Here is an 18,445-nt window from a genome sequence, read left to right as displayed (position 1 = left end):
TTTATAGAGGATGTATTTTACCGTTTTTTAAGTAATTTGTTCTGTTTGAAGGCGTTTTTGTGATGCAGTTTCCAGCTTGTTCTATGGTTATGAGATAGATGCCTTTACATTGATTACAATGGAGATGAACTTGCAACTTGCCGATGCGATAAGGATTTGGTACAAATCTTTATAAATTGAGAATTGTTAATCAAGGTCCACGAGATGTTAGTTTCACCAGTGGGTTTGAATATACATCCCCTTCATAGCAGAGTTCTATGTCTACCCCCTTCATAGCCTTTATTGTTAGTTATAGAACCATTATATATATATGTACAGTATTATTGGTATGCACTGATTTACATATTCACATATATGGTCTAGTCCCTAGTTTCTCAACCTGTGGTACGTGTACTGCTGGGGGTACTTGGGGCATTCTCAAGGGGTACTCTAGGGATTGGCCTTTATTTATTTTCCTGATGTAGCTATTGTAAACATGACATATCAAAGAAAGCCTTTTCTCATTTCTACCCTTGAGCAATCCTAACAGTGCAGAGTGTGAGTACTTCCCTGCCTAGGTTAGACCATTGCTCAATCACTGATTTACTTCAAAGTGGTAAAACCTTAAAGGAAGAGGAAAGTCAAAATTAAACTTGCATGCTTCAGATAGAGCATGTCATTTTAAGACACTTTTAAATTCACTTCTATTTTCAAATGTACTTCGTTCTCTTAGTATCCCTTGTTAAAAAATGAATACGCACATATCATACACCAGTGGGAGCTACTGCTAATTGGTGCCTGCACACATTTGTCTCTAGTGATTGGCTAAATTTTCAGCTTCCTGTCAGTAGTGCAATGCTGTCCCTTCAGCAATGGATAGCAAGAGAATGAAGAAAATTTGATAATAGAATTAAATTGGAAAGTTGTTTAAAATTGTATGTTCTATCTGAATCATAAAAGAAAATTTGGGGGTTTACTATCTCTTTAAATTCTTGTTTGTGACATATGAGTGCTGGAGTTGAGCTTCACTGATATGAAAATAGAAAGTGTATTACTGTGACAAAGTGTCACAGAGACAAGTAGCAATAGATAAAGTGCATTATACTGAAATGTGCCACAGTAAAACGTGACAGATAAACTGTGTATGAAATCGTTATTAAAAATAGAAAGATGGTAACTTAAACATTACTTTCCTCATCATGCAAATGTAATGTAATGTGAAAATTGGCAAGTAATAAACTCTGGAAAACATAAAACAAATATCGGATTCCTATATATTTACTTCATTAACATATCAAATACAAGCTTGTGAAATCAGGTAATACACATGATTTTAAATTTTTGCTCAAGTAAAAAAATCAATAATAATTGTGCTACAGTTGGAGTACATAGAAAACATATGTATGCCTACAGGGGTACTTGCTTTAAAAAGGTTGAGAAACACTGGTCTAGTCTATATGTAAAGATCGTTGTATACAGATATACAGATTATATTTATGTACTAGACATGTGCGATTCGGTTCAGTTCGATTCGGAAATTCGGAAAATTCTGCAAATTAAAATAGTGCCGTATCTACCGAATAAATCCGAAGAACTTCGGATTTATTCGGATTTATTCAGTAGATTCGGATGGCCATGGATTACACTAGTATTGTACAGTATATTAGGTTATATCACTCTGCTATGGGTTACACCTAATGTACAGTACATAATACTAGTCTAATCCCACCTAACACTTACCGAAATTCCAAATTTCCGAACCGAATCGAACCGAATCCAGCCGAATTTATTTGAATCCGAAACAAATCCGAACCGAATTTATTCGAATCCAAATGAATCCGAAGCAAATCCGAACCGAATTGATTCAAATTTTTCCGAATTCGAATCGCTCCAACCGAAATTCGAAAAAATCCGAATCGATCCGAACCGAACCAAATTTTTTCGCCATGCACATGTCTATTATGTACCCAGTGTTTATATCTGCTTTACCTATTCTGGCCTTAATATAATGCAAAATCATGTTTTACATTCATTAGCCACTCTCACTTAATATATACAATGCAATGTCTTAATGGTGTAAATAAATATTAAAACAATAATATTGAGAGAGCGATTCCAGCACCCGAATAACGCTGTTTCCTTGGTTGACCAACACGTGGTCGACCCGGATTGAGGACCTATGGGTTCAGCACTACGGAGGCCGGTAAAGGCAGCTCAGCACTGACATGGCTGCAGCGACTTTAAATCCAACTGATAAGGGCTGTTTAATGCTGATGGAGGTAATCCCCAAAATGGCAGATGATTGCAAGATAATACCCTTATTCATCGGACGTGGGGCGGGCAATTCCTGTGGCTCCCAAAGTATTTAGTTTCTTTCCTGGCTCTGGGATTAAGGTACTGTTTTGAATAATAATAACAACTTGCCAGCCAGGTACAAGGATTTCAAATTCCTGATAATACACGGCTTACTCTTTCCCTACATAATTCAAGCACATGGACTGTATATACTGAAGGCAAGAAATAATATGGATGTTTTCCATAGTCACCCTTCAACTCATCTCCTCCAAGGTGATCCATATTTGGAGAGTATAAAGGGCTTATTCTCTGCATAACACGTGAGTGTGCTTCTATACTATACCTCCAGGTCCTGATCTGGTAGGAGCCAAGTACCATTTTTGCCCTAACCTTACTATATAGGAGAAGGGAGGACGGAGCCATTTAAGTGTGTCAACGGCTCTCATCCATGACATTCATATAGCTCCCACTCTGGGTAGGAGCAAGTTAATGCTGTACTTAGATGATAAAGAGGATTGATAAAGGCTTCCTCTTCCATTCAAGTAGCCGAGTGTGTTCTTTTATTTTCTCCCAGGACCCCGTGGGGTAGGAGATATCTGCTAATACAGTGCTTTCCTTCTTTGCCATACAAGAGAACTTTATACCATTTGGGATGACTTGTTACCCATTTTTTTGCATGGACATCATAAATATCTCCCATAACCCATATTGGGTAGGAGTAACCCCATGAGGCTAAAACAGCATATTACAAACAGACAGAGACAATAACAGGACTTTGGGGTCTATAAGCTGTGGCTTTAAATGTATGATCATCTATATTTTAGGATAAATCAAATGCCATAGTGAATGCACCCCCTTGATGAAGAGTATTACGCCTTAAAAGAGATAATATTGGCTGTATGACTATAGATGTTTGAGTAACACAAAAATTATGCCTATGGTAATATAAAGCAAGGATTAAATATTTCTAAACTCATTTGAATACTAGAGTTTATATTGGTTTAAGTTATGCTAACTTAATAGCTGACAGTTTGTATATAATATAATCTACATTTCTTGCACATATACAATTGAGATTAGAATTTGACTTATTGCTATGAGTTAACAACAAGTAATAATATATTATTTTATATAGCCATATAGGATGGTTGTTATTAAGTAACCTCAATATACAACTGAAAACTAATATATATAATTTAGTTAAGTCTGAATGTTAATATACTGAGAATCTGATTATCTGCTGTACGGCGGGAAGGTATCATTTAGAGTTTAAATTTCCCTTAAATGTTAAAACTTACCTTAAAGGGACACTGTACCCAAAAAATTTCTTTCGTTATTCAGATTGAGCATGAAATTTTAAGCAACTTTCTAATTTACTCCTATTATCAAATTTTCTTCTTTCTCTTGGTATCTTTATTTGAAATGCAAGAATGTAAGTTTAGATGCCGGCCCATTTTTGGTGAACAACCTGGGTTGTCCTTGCTGATTGGTGGATAAATTCATCCACCAATAAAAAAGTGCTGTCCAGAGTACTTAAACCAAAAAAAAAGCTTAGATGCCTTCTTTTTAAAATAATGATAGCAAGAGAACAAAGAAAAATTGATAATAGGAGTAAATTAGAAAGATGCTTAAAGGGACAGTCTACACCAGAATTTTTATTGTTTTAAAAGATAGATAATCCCTTTATTACCCATTCCCCAGTTTTGCATAACCAACACAGTTATAATAATATACTTTTAACCTCTGTGATTATCTTGTATCTAAGCCTCTGCAAACTGCCCCTTTATTTCAGTTCTTTTGACAGACTTGCAATCTAGCCAATCAGCGCCTGCTCCCAGATAACTTCACGTGCACGAGCACAGTGTTATCTATATGAAATAGGTGAACTAACACCCTCTAGTGGTGAAAAACTGTTAAAATGCAATCTGAAAAGAGGTGGCCTTCAAGGTCTAAGAAATTAGCATATGAACCTCCTAGGTTAAGCTTTCAACTAAGAATACCAAGATAACAAAGCAAAATTGGTGATAAAAGTAAATTGGAAAATTGTTTAAAATGACATGCCCTATCTGAATCATAAAAGTTTATTTTGGCCTAGACTGTCCCTTTAAAATTGCATGCTCTTTCTGAATTACAAAATAATTTTTTTAAGTACAGTGTCCCTTTAAGATCATATACTAGAATAAATACATGTATACAGAAAGCCTAGATAGGATTGGACTGTGTATTAAGGATTTTGTGAAAGATATTATACCTGAGTTTACAACTGTATTAAGTCATTAACTGTATATACTGGTAATCTGTGGTTAGTCTGGAAGACAATAAGATAAAGAATTAAAAATTTTCAGATTCTAGGTGATTTCAGCTCCGATATAGATAGATAACTTGAATATCTATAATACAGATAATGTGGCACTCTACATAGAGGATCATTGGATTCTCCCTAAAATTCACTTTCTATAACTCTGAGTTGTGTTTTTTTAAATTTATTTAACTCTATAAATAACACTTTAATTCGTACATATTGCATTTTTTTTAAAATTAATTGTACTAACACTGAAACACAGTTAGCTGGTATAACACCAGCAAGTACATTCACTCTTTAAGCGTGATCATCACAATTCACCACTTAAACCCCCTAACAGTTTTGACTTATATTTTCAGTTCACCTACAGTGTGTCCTCTTTTTTTGGTCCCATCAGTTTAGGTGACTTTTTTTTTTTTTTCTCGCACCACTTTTCACTTTATTTGTATAATATTATTGAGGTACATATGGAAAGATTTATTACGCAAAATAAAACAAATTCTCAGAACCTGCCGCTGAAACCAAGGGATAAGAAATTTGAATAAACAAATTGATCAGAGCTTAGAGATCTAACAAGAGTGTAGTGACACAAATAGCTTAAACGCTGATATGGCTGAGTTAGTGAATCAAATCTCCAAGGTAATGATACCCCAATTTGATACTTTAAAGCAATAAATTAAGCAAGAAATTCACAGCTTAACTAAGTAAGAAAATTCTCTATAAGGATAGATTAAGTTGAGGCTAGAGTCTCTGACATTGAGGACAGACTTAACTTTCAAGAGCAGTCTAACACAATTTATACTAGTACCATCGCTACCCTCAAAGCCAGGAAAGAAGACCTAGAAGATAGGTCAAGACGTAATAACATCAGAATTAATGGCCTGCCCGAAACAAGTGAATACCAGAATCATTTGGGTTTTACAAGTAATAAACTGCCACAATTATTGGGAATTAACCCTAGTGTATTGCCAGTCCAGATTGAATGGGTACATAGAACTGGAATAATATGCAAAAATGTAGATGGCTCTAATAAACCAAGACCAATCATCTTTAAATTCTTAAATTTCCAAGATAAAGTCAATTATCTCAGGCATTACTGGAAAATTAACCCCTTTATGGTAGAACAAAACAAGATCATGATTTTTCTAGCGAGACCCTTGCTAAAAGGAAAGATGTCCCCATACTGCTCTAAGTTTATAAAGGCTAAATTTTATGTCAGAATGATATATCCGGCAAAATTATTTCTAATGGTAGATGGGACTCCTAAAATGCTGAGCAATAGTGGAGAGGCACAAGCCTTTTGTAAAAACACACGGAATTGAATAATAGTACTTTTTTTTTAATTTAGCCACTAACCGAGCTTCTATAATGAAGGTAACGATTTTATACTTATTGAGTCTTATTTGTCAAATGTCTGTCGGACCTGATCTGACAGACATCGCTGAATGCGGAGAGCAATACGCTCTTCGTATTCAGCATTGCACCAGCGGCTCTTGTGAGCTGCTGGTGCAACGCCGCCCCCTGCAGACTTGCGGCCAACCGGCCGCCAGCAGGGGGTGTCAATCAACCCTATCATACTTAATCGGGTTGAATTGTGGCAATCTCTGTCCGCCTCATTAGAACAGACGGACAGGGTTATGGAGCAGCGGTCTTTATAACTGCTAAATAAATAAACTGATAAATGGGCCTCATTATATAGTTATTGTTTAATGATTGATGTGATTTTTTTTCCGCCTCAGTGTCATAAGAGTTTGGATGACACATAAGGAGGGTTTTTATATTTTTACTATGCAGGTTTTTAGTTTTATTGGATCTTGTTTTAGACCAGGTTCTGGCCAATGGTTTTTTGGTTTAGGATTATGGATGGTATCTGGGAAAGGTTATTTTATAAAAAAAATTCTCTCCTTGCCAGCTCCCCTCTCTCTCTCTCCTCCGCCATTCCCCCCTTTAAACTTATATTTGAATTATGGTTATCATGGGAATAGACGCACTTAAAATTCTATCCTGGAACATAGGAGGGATAACCTCTCCGATTAAAAAAAAGGCCATTATTAGACAACTTGGATTGTATAATCCTGACATAGTGATGTTGCAAGAAACCCATTTGAAAGAAGTAGAATATGATAAATTGAAGAGTAAATGGATGGGAGAAGTTATTCCTGCACCCGGTAAGGACAGGAATAAGGGAGCAGCAACATTACTCAGTAAACACATTAAGTATGAGATAACGGGCATAGAAAATGACCCTGAAGGCCGATTCCAGATCATAAAGATAATACTCAATAAAGTATCTTTTATTTTATGTAATATCTTTGGCCCTAATATAGTGGATCATAAATTCTGTGATGACCTGACCATTAAATTGTTGGATTATATAGGTCAAAATGTAATAATAGCAGGTGATCTGAACTTAACTCCAATACCACAATTGGATAGAATGGGCAGCAAGAATAACACTAAGAAGGATAGGAAGGTTCGCATCTTACAAAAATGTTGCAATAATTTGGGACTTCGAGATATTTGGCTATACAGAATCCAGACCCTAAAGCAAGGCCACCAATCTTTTTCCAGAATAGATATGTTTTTAATTTCTGATACCTTGCTTGGAGTGGATCTAAAAGTGATATTAAAGATATAGTGCTGTCAGACCATGCCATTATCTCAGATAATTTAGATAGTTTAGATAATTTAGATAGTTTAAATCTAAGACTCTGCAAGCACAGGGCAATAATTCCTTTTTTTCCCCCAACATATTTGTTATAATGCTAATTTTCAAAACTGGTTAAAATTAAAGTGGAAAGATTATCATGATCTCAATCAAGCTTATGTAGGGAAAATAGAAATATTCTGGGAAGCAGCTAAAGCTGTACTACGCAGCAAGATTAAAGCTCATTTATGTTATCTTAAAAAGAAGTATAATCAAAAAGAAATTAAATTATCAAATACGCTTAGGAATGCTTACAGTGCTTATATCTCTATACCAAATAAAATTTCTTGGGGTAGATATTTTAACGCTAAGATTCAAAAAGACATCTTCCTTAAGCAAAAATCGGCCCAAGATAATTTAAGACAAAAAGCTTTATACGGGGGACATGTGGGTAGGTCTGCTAAATATCTAGCGAGAATTACCTAGCATAAATCTAGGAATACAATCTGTGCAATTAAAAAGGAGAAAGAAAGATACACTAGAAATGAGGACATTAAAAAGGCTTTTTTTACTTTCTTCTAAAAATTATACACAGCAGAAATACCTGATATAGAGCGGAAAAGGATTTTCTGGGCAAATATTAAGGTGCTCCCCCAAGATGTGATAGATATATTAAACTCGCCAATCTCTACCCAAGAAATTCTAGAAGCCATTAAGGCAGCAAAATTAAATAAAGAACTTGGTCCAGCCTGCCTACCAGTTGAATTTTATTGAATTTTGCAAGAACAAATTACACCCATTCTTTTTAAATTATTCAATATATATTTTTCTCATACACCACACTGTTCCAAATATTTTACAGCTGCCAATATTTTACTTATTTTAAAGAAAGACAAAGATCCTGAAGCATAAGCCTTCTATAGACCAATATCGCTTTTAAATATTGATTACAAACTTTTAACATCAACAAGATTAAAAAAAATATCAAACATTTAACTGACTTAGGACTTCTAACAGTGGATGCAGAAAAAGCTTTTGATTTTGAAAGTTGGGATCATCTTTTTTTTACGTTAGATAAATTTGGATTTAACGGGTACTTTTATAATTTTGTTAAATTCATTTACAGTACACCAATATTCTCAATTAACATCAATGGGTCACGTACTGACCCTTTTCTCTTGCAGTTAGGGACGCGTCAAGGATGTCCATTATCACCATTACTTTTCAGTATCTCATAGGAGCCTCTAGCAATCATGTTGCGGCAGCACTTAGAAGGAATTCAAGTAGGGAATCAAAGTGTGTCTGTTATCTCTTTATGCAGACTATCTATTGTAGTTTTTAAATAATTTAGGGGAAAATCTTCCAAAATTACTATTTGATATCCGTTTATTTGCCTCCATATCAGGATATAAAATAAATCTTACTAAATCTGAATTAATGTGGATATGGAAACCATCAAAATGTATATTAAACATCCATTTAAAGAAACCAATAAAATTAATTATTTAGGCGGCATAAACTTGAGTAAAAACCCGTTAGATTGGTATGACCTTAACTTCCCCAAGTTTTTTAACCCCTTAAGGACCACAGCACTTTTCCATTTTCTGTCCATTTGGGACCAAGGCTATTTTTTTATTTCTGCTGTGCTTGTGTTTAGCTGTAATTTACCTCTTACTCATTTAGTGTACCCACACATATTATATACCGTTTTTCTCACCATTAAATGGAATTTCTAAAGATACTATTATTTTCATAATATCTTATAATTTACTATAATTTTTTTTTATAAAATATGAGGGGAAAATGTAAAAAAATACAAAATCTGTTACACATCTACAACCACCAAAAAACACCCATGTTAAATATTTTCAAAATGTTGTCCTGAGTTTATAAATACCCAATGTTTACATGTTCTTTGCTTTTTTTTGCAAGTTATAGGGCAATAAATACAAGTAGCACTTTGCTATTTCCAAACCACTTTTTTTCAAAATTAGCGATAGTTATATTGGAACACTGATATCTTTCAGGAATCCCTTAATATTCCTTGACATGTATATATATTTTTTTAGAAGACATCCCAAAGTATTGATCTAGGCCTGTTTTGGTATATTTCATGCCACCATTTCACCGCCAAATGCGATCAAATAAAAAAAATCTTCACTTTTTCACAAATTTTTTCACAAACTTTAGTTTTCTCACTGAAATTATTTACAAACAGCTTATGCAATTATGGCACAAATGGTTGTAAATGCTTCTCTGGGATCTCCTTTGTTCAGAAATAGCAGACATATATGACTTTGGAATTGCTTTTTGGTAATTAGGCCGCTAAATGCCGCTGCACACCACACATGTATTATGCCCAGCAGTGAAGGGTTTAATTAGGGAGCTTGTAGGGTTAATTTTAGCTTTAGTGTAGTAGACAACCCAAAGTATTGATCTAGTCCCATTTTGGTATATTTCATGCCACCATTTCACCTCCAAATGCGATCAAATAAAAAAAAGTTCACTTTTTCACAAACTTTTTCACAAACTTTAGGTTTCTCACTGAAATTATTTACAAACAGCTTGTGCAATTATGGCACAAATGGTTGTAAATACTTCTCTGGGATCTCCTTTGTTCAGAAAAAGCAGACATATATGACTTTAATGTTGCTTTTTGGTAATTAGAAGGACGCTAAATGCTGCTGCGCATCACACGTGTATTAGCTTTAGTGTAGAGATCAGCCTCCCACCTGACACATCACACCCCCTGATCCCTGCCAAACAGCTCTTTTCCCTCCCCCACCCCACAATTGTCCCCGCCATCTTAAGTACTGGCAGAAAGTCTACCAGTACTAAAATTAAAGGTCATTTTTTTTAAAAGCCATATTCTGCTGTGTAGGATCCATCCTTAGCCCCCAACCTCCCTGATCCCCCCCAAACAGCTCTCTAACCCTCCCCCTCTACCTTATTTGCGCCATCTTGGGTACTGGCAGCTGTCTGCCAGTACCCAGTTTACAATAAAATGTTTTTCTCTGCATCAGATGGCTAAGAAGTGTTATTGCAGGATGCTTCAATATCGAGGCATTACTGCAATAACATGAAAGCATCTGGAAGCGATCAGGATCACTTCCACCACTTTCAAAGACCAACGACGTATGGGGTACGTCATCGGTCGTCGGTTGTTAACTGCATTTTTTTGCAGGACGTACCCCATACGTCGTTGGTTGTTAAGGGGTTAAAGAAAGCAAGGGCAAACTGGATAATTGGATAAAACTGGCCATTAACATGACAGCACGTGTTATGTTAATAAAGACTATCACCTAGATTACGAGTTTTGCGCTAAACAGGGTATTCAAAATGAATGCAACAAAAGGTGCGTTATTTCACCCTCCATAGCGCTACCATTACAAGTTACTAAAAAGCCTCCTTGTGTGTGCGATATGGTTGCGTTAAGCTCCATACCACACAAAAGCCAACTGCTGCTTTTGACGTGCTTGTACACGCTTTCCCCCATAGACATCAATGGGGAGAGAGTGTTAGAAAAAAAAACTAACACCTGAAGCGCCAAATTAAATTATTCGTAATGCAACCCCATTAATGTCTATGGGGAAAAAAAGTTACGTTTAAACAACACCCTAACATAAACCCTAAGTGTAAACACCCCTAATCCGCTGCCCCTGACATTGCCAACACCTAAATAAAGTTATTCAACCCTAATCTGCCGCTCCCGACATCGTCGCCACTATAATAAAGTTATTAACCCCTAAACCTCCGGCCTCTCACATCTCCGCCACTAAATAAACCTATTAACCCCTAAACCGCCGCCCCCCCCCACATCACAAAACACTAAATTAAACTATTAACCCCTAAATATAACACCCCCTAACTTTAAATAAAAATTACAATATAACTCTATTTAAATAAATAAAAACTTACCTGTGAAATAAATATAAACCTAACATTAAACTATAAATTAACTTTAATAATCTAATAAAATAAAAAATACTACCAATTAAAATACCTAAATTACAAATATAAAAAAAATGACACTACAAAAAAATTAAAAATCTAAATTACAACTAAAAAAAACCCAAATCCTACAAAAAAATTAAAAAATCTAAGTTTAAAAAAAAAAAAAAAAAAATTAACACTAAAATCCCCAAAAATAAAAAACACTAAGATTATAAAAAGATATAAACGAAATTATCAAAACTAAAAACAATTACACCTAATCTAATAGCACTATAAAAATAAAAAAGCCCCCCCCCAAAACAAAAACACCCACTAGCCTACAATAAACTACCAATAGCCTTAAAAGGGCCTTTTGTATGGTATTGTCCTAAAGAAATCAGCTCTTTTACCTGTAAAAAATACAAAGTCTCCCCAACAGTAAAACCCACCACCCAACCAAACCCCAAAAATAAAAAATCTAACTCTAAAAAAAACCTAAGCTTCCCATTGCCACTAAAGGGGCATTTAGCTCTTTTTTAACCCCCAAAACCCTAATCTAAAAAAAAACCCACCCAAAAAAACCCAAAAAACTAACACTAACCCCAGAAGATCTATTCATGGTTCCTGAAGTCCGGACATCCATCTCCATCCAGGCGGCGAGGTCTTCATCCAGGCGGCGAGCTCTTCATCCATCCCGGGGGCGTCTTCTATCTTCATCCCGGCGGCGCGGAGCGGAGCCATCCTGGAAGTCGAAGACATCCTGTGCGGAGCGTCCTCTTCATACGGTCGCCGCCGTGCACTGAAGTTGAATACAAGGTAGCCGTTTCAAAATGGCGTACCTGGCATTCCTATTGGCTGATTTGATTCTTCAAATTCAAATCAGCTAATAGGATGAGAGCTTCTGAAATTCTATATGCTGTTCAAAACAGCCAATAGGATGAGAGCTACTGAAATCCTATTGGCTTATTTGAACAGTAGGTGGTGTTAGGTTTAGGGGTTAATAGTTTAATTTAGTGTTTTGCGATGTGGGGGTCAGCGGTTTAGGGGTTAATAAGTTTATTTAGTGGCGGAGATGTGGGAGGCCAGAGATTTAGGGGTTAATAACTCTATTATAGTGGTGACGATGTCGGGGTGCAGGGGAATCTGGGTTAATATATTTAAATAGTGTTGGAGATGTGGGTGGGCGGCAGATTATGGGTTAATAACTTTATTGAATAGTCGCAATGTGGATGGGCGGCAGATTAGGGGGTTTAATATAGTGTTTGCGATGCGGAAGGGCGGTGGTTTAGGGGTTAATAGTTAGTATATGGGTGTTAGTGTACTTTGTAACAGTTTAGTTCTGAGTGGAAAACATTTTTGTTACACAAAATCCATAACTACTGCTCTTAGATGGCGGTATGTATTGTGTCGGTATAGGCTGTAACGCAAGCTTTTTAGCCTCACCGCACAACCTGTAATACTGGCGCTATGGATATCCCAGGCAAAAACGTCATTTTTTTTAAGTGCGGGATAGACGTTGCGTTACAGGCTAAAATGCTTGCGGTATAGCTATACCGACACGACTCCCAATAGTGCGTTACTACTTTTATGCTGAAATTGCCATTTTTTCAGTGTTAAAAGCCGCAACTCATAGCATGTAAAGTCAGTGTATTTTATTTCCAAAGTTATTGTATCTGTTACAAAATATTCCAATCCTATTGCGGAAAGCTGATATTGATAAATGTAATCAACAGTGTACTAAGTTCATATGGAAAGGGAATAGACCGCTTGTTGTATTAACCAGACTGATGAGTTCCATTTTAGCTGCGGGATTAGGGTTCCAAAATATTAAATATTATAATTTAGCAACACTTCTCAAATTTCCCATAGATTGGATCACTGAAAAAGAATAAGTTTTGTTCTTTCAATGTGAATCTAGTATAGTTGCACCATTTAATCTTAAAGAGTTTATTCCAATTAGGGGAAACCCTTGCTGCCTACCAAGCTATACCACCAAAGTTTTTCAGGTTTGGGAAAATAAAGGGTTAAAATGGATTAAACAAATACTGATGGCAGATATGACATTAGACTCCTTCAGTAACATTTGTATAAAATTCAGATTAACCAATAGAGACTTCTTTGCATTTTTACAACTTAGACACTTTTTTACAGAATTACAAAATAAGTATAAACCTTATTGGTCATTGAGTCCTATGGTTGGAAAAATCAAAATGTACTCGATCTCGCCCTTTTACCATATCCTTGTTACATATCATAATTCGAGCCAACTTAAATATATATAATATAAATGGCAAAATACTTTCCAAACATTAAGCTCCAAGACATACAAGAGAATATTAAAAGAATCAATAATACCAACTACCTGGTGTGAATAACATATAAAAGTCCGGTATGATATGTATATTACTTCTGAAAAATTAACAAATTGTTACAAAAAGATAAGCTACTGAACACGTTGCAATATTGAGCAGGCTAACATATACCATTGTCTCTGGTCATGTCTGAAAATAAAACAGTTTTGGGCTAGAATAAAGTATTGGTTTAGAAATGTGATAAAAATGAACTATGAGTTGGAATCACAACATATTTTCTTTTTGGTTAACTATTCAATAGGTCAGCCTAACTATAGATTAATCAATACAATAATGATAGTGGCCCACAATCTTATATTGAGGACCTAGAAGGCTACCAAGGGCCCTCAATTTAGTGAATATAAGAAAGTTTTACCTATGCAACTTACATTGGAACAATATAATATACAAGATTTGAATAACCGACAATTAAAACTTTTCTTTAATAAATGGTTGGGGATAATCGAGATACTCCCAAATAATATTCAAATACAATTAATTAAACCTTTTATTAATTTGGACTATGTCTTGCAAAATATATACGCAGGTTATTTCCCAGAGGCTTGGTTAGCATGAGAAATGTTTAGAGGAAATATATATCAGGTTTTGGGATCAGTTCTGGCAGGGAAGCTTAGAGGGGAGCTTGGGGGGGGGGGGGGGTTTGTTTGTTTTTGTTTTTTTTGCTCTTTCTCTCCTTTTCCTACCTCCTGTTTACAGTAACCTAGATAATGCTAAATCCCTCACATTAAAAGATGGGATGATGAATCCAATTGAATAGGATATTTAGTTATTTGTGTCATCAACAACATATGAGTAATATGTGTTAATATTGCTCTATATTGGATGTAATGTATGAATTATAGATATGTCTACATTAAATATTAGTTATAAGTATATTTCTTGACTGCTATTAAGATAGTTTGATTTCATTATACTGTATATATTATTTCTTTGTGGAATTATGAAATCCAGATGATGCCAAATGTCTCATATTGACTGCAATGATGGTACGATGAAGATGGTCTCGTATTAGAGTATCCTATATAATAAAAAGCAAAGTGTGTTTGTCCGAAGCTGTCATGCGCAGTAGAGACTGCATGCGAGGACAAACACACCTGGCCTTCCAACTGACCTCCCAGGAGTTGTGTGGTGGAATGGGTGTGGCCGGGTGTGGCCCCACGGTTGTGAGTGGGCGTGGCATGGGTGGGGCTGGGCGGGACCAGATGCCGGGGCCAAGACAGAGAGCTCTAAAGAGGGGGATAGAGAGAGCAGAAGAGGGGGGATAGAGAGAGGGATACAGCAAAAGAGAGAGGGAGAGAGAGACAGCAAAAGAGAGAGGGGGAGAGAGACAGCAAAAGAGAGAAGGGGAGAGAGACAGCAAAAGAGAGAGGGGGAGAGAGACAGCAAAAGAGAGGGGGGAGAGAGCGCAAAAGAGAGGCGGGGAGAGCACAAAAGAGAGGGGGAGAGAGATCAAAAGAGAGGGGGAGAGTGAGCAAAAGAGAGGGAGTGAGACAGCAAAAGAGAGGAGAGAGAGACACCAAACGAGAGGAGAGAGAGAGTAAACGAGAGGAGATAGAGCAAATGAGAGGGGGGAAGAGAGAGGGCAAAAGAGAGGGAGAGAGACAGCAAAAGACAGGGAGAGAGCAAAAGAGAGGGAGAGAGACAGCAAGAGAGGGGGAGAGAGAGAGCAAAAGAGATGGGGAGAGATAGAGCAAAAGAGAGGGGGAAGAGAGAGCAAAAGAGAGGGGGGAGAGAGATAGCAAAAGAGAGGGGAGAGAGCAAAAGAGAGGGGAGAAAGAGAGAGCAAAAGAGAGGAGGGATAGAGAGAGCGCAAGGGGTGGGACTGCTGTACTGCAAAAATGGCCCATGTACACGGGCTTTAGGACTAGTTGTTTATAAATGACTGAATGAGGAAGATTATCACGTATTAGAGTTAAATTGAACAGGATAATGTGGCTATTGCCAAGACTGTGTTATCAATAACATAAGACCGAGCAATATGTGACAATATTGCTCTATACTAGATGTAATGTATGAACTATATTATGGTCAGAAGGGTACATTGTGATTGTTATTAAGATGGTTTAAACTTGTTATATTGCACTTATCATGGATGTGTGAAATCATGAAACCCAGATGATGCCAAATGTTCATATTGCTTGTAAATGACTGAACGATGTAACATATGAGTATACAAAGAAGTACATTAAATGTTGTATATAAATGTAAAATTATTGTAATTTACTGTTTGGCTGACCTAACAGGAAGAGGGTTTTTTTCATTTAATTATTCCTTAGCATAAACAGACTATAAATAACATATCACATTATCTTAAACAGACATTAAACATCAAGGGCTGGATTACTAGTAGAGAGCTAAATTATAGTGCGCCCCGCAAACGGACACATTTGCCTGTTTGCGAGCGTGTGATAATTAACCAACCATTACAAGAGGCTGATTATTGCTACCGCAAGCTCGCAGTAGCAATTAACGCTCAGAACATTAACCAGAAATCCAATATCTGGTTAATTTTCTTAAAGTGCCCCAAATGCCCTAAAATAGATGGCATTATATATTTTTTTTTTATTAAAAACAGCTGCACTAGGCAGTTTTTGGGGTCTAAAGTTGGTGGGAGTGGGGTGTTAGAAAAAGAACGGCACTGAAAAGTACCTTTACATTGCGATCTATGGGAACGGTGTGTTCCCTGTAAATATATATGTATATGCTTAAATACATATATATTGAAGATTGCCTCCATCGCTACTCAACTTACCCCCTTCGCTGCGCTTAGGTTCTGAAGCCGTTTCTGACGGCTTCAGAACAAGGCTCCTATTGGAGCCTTGGGGGCCTATCTATCAAGCTCCAAGACCATGTTTATGTCCTTATGTAGTGTTCTTCATGTGAAGACATTACAATATAAGGTCTTAAAATCCCAAAGATGTTGTGTGATTTCTCTCCATGCAAGATTTTGATCATCAGACCGTTAGTCTGAATTTCAAATGAGTAGAAGATGTTTTTCTGACAAATTTAAAAGTTAGTTAAATTTTCCTTCACCCTGCATCATGTGACAACCATCAGCCAATCACAAAATGCATATACGTATATATTGTAAATTCTTGCATATGCTCAGGAGGGGCTGGTGACCCAAAGTGTGCAAATAAAAAGATTGTGCACATTTTGATTCTGAATGTGAATTGGAAAGTTGTTTACAATTGTGTGTTCTATTTAAATAATAAAAATTACACTTTAGTATTCTTTTAAATGGACACTCAAGTCAAAATTAAACTTTCATGATTCAGATACAGCATGCAATTTTAAACAACTTTCCAATTTACTTCCATTAACAAAATTTGCACAATATTTTTATATTTACACTTTTTGAGCCACCAACTCCTACTGAGCATGTGCAAGAATTCACAGCATATACGTATATGCATTTGTGATTGGCTGATGGCTGTCACATGATACTAGGGGAGTGGAAATAGACATATCTTTGCAATTTATTTAAAAAAATCTACTACTCATTTGAAATTCAGACTAAGTGCTATTGCATTGTCTTCTTACAATGAATTTGTTGATTATGCAAATCTACTATATTGACTGGTCATTTAAGTGTGACCTAACAGCTCTGCTTATCAGACTGCTGTATCTGCAACAAAGGAGTTTGATATTGCACATCTTCAGCTCATTATATTTCCTCTTTTCATTATATTTATTTGCTTTCTAATATTCATTATCAGGGCTGGCCCCAGATGACTTAGTAAATCATAGTGATATTTTTCCTCCCCTGTTCATTATCCTTTCTAAAAACACTAACAAATATTTTTTTTAGTTTCATAGATATTAAAATGGTTATTTTAATTGAATTATCTTTAGAAAAAAAAAACAATAAAAAAGTCTCATTTTGATGAGTTATTTATGCTTACTACAATGAAAAAATGTGTAATTTTTTAATATATGATTTTAATGTATGAATAATTCTGTTATTTTTTTCGCTTGATGTATCTGAAAAAAAGATTAATTTAAAATGAACAGGTAAAAAAATATATATTTTGCCTATAAACAGGGGCAATATAAATAATGTAAATGTATTGCAAAGTTGTTTCATTGCACACAACTAAACTTTTTATATAAAAATCCCAAGGTACTGTTTACTGTCCCTTAAAGTTAGGGGGAAATGAAGCACAGTTAAAGTTCTGAGAATTAGAAAATTCACAATTCTTAGAGATAAATTACATGAAAAGGGGGCAAAATGAATGATGAAATTATACTGCAAAGTTGTCTCATTACACATAATGGGAATGATCCCAGCCCTTTATAAAAAGAAAAGTGATTCATTTATGAAAATCTCCATAGACTTTAATGGTGATTTTCTGTTGAATAAATTAGATGCGTTTTTCTATAGTACTGTGATCAACACCGTTGTTGGGACAGTCAGCTTTCTAGTTATGCTATTATTTGCCTCTCTATACAGCAAATATAAACAAATAGCTACTTTACCATTTGTGTGAAATGAAGACATATAGGAAGACCCACTGGCAGCTGCTAGACTGAATGGTGTGGAGTTGACATCATAAAATTTTGTTTCAGAGCTCTCCATTGATTTTTCTGGAAGTGAGGAAAATATGGCACATATTCAATATTCAGCATCTGGAAAATGTTCAGGTTTTAGCATCTTTATATGAATATTGTATCACTTCCTCTATTTGTAATTCCTCCGCTCAACCACTGAGTCAGTCATTTTAAAGGGACAGTACACTAAATAACTTACATTCAATTTTAAACCACTCTCCAATTTACTTCTATCTAGTTTGCTTTGTTCTCTTAGAATCCTTTGTTGAAAAGTATACCTAGGTAGGCTCAGGAGCTGCAATGATCTACTAGCATCTAGCTGCTGACTGGTGGCTGCACATATTTACCTCTTGTCATTGGCTCACT

At 35.8% G+C, this 18,445-nt stretch overlaps 1 protein-coding gene across 1 annotated transcript in view; it reads right to left on the bottom strand.

Annotated features, from left to right (window-relative positions):
- LOC128657661 (macrophage receptor MARCO) overlaps positions 1–18,139 on the bottom strand; it is a 201,520-nt gene extending 183,381 nt beyond the window's left edge. Inside the window, exon 1 of the mRNA XM_053712049.1 lies at positions 18,008–18,139. Within this exon, the coding sequence (XP_053568024.1) occupies positions 18,008–18,107 (100 nt within the window). The 5' untranslated portion in view covers positions 18,108–18,139. The remainder of the gene's footprint in view (positions 1–18,007) is intronic.
- Between the last annotated feature and the right edge of the window lie 306 nt (positions 18,140–18,445).

The sequence above is a fragment of the Bombina bombina genome, chromosome 1 (genome assembly GCF_027579735.1).
Source record: "Bombina bombina isolate aBomBom1 chromosome 1, aBomBom1.pri, whole genome shotgun sequence".
NCBI classification, from domain to species: Eukaryota; Metazoa; Chordata; class Amphibia; order Anura; family Bombinatoridae; genus Bombina; species Bombina bombina.
The sequence above is the reverse complement of the archived record's forward strand: the minus strand, read 5'-3'. Positions and strand labels throughout refer to the sequence as shown.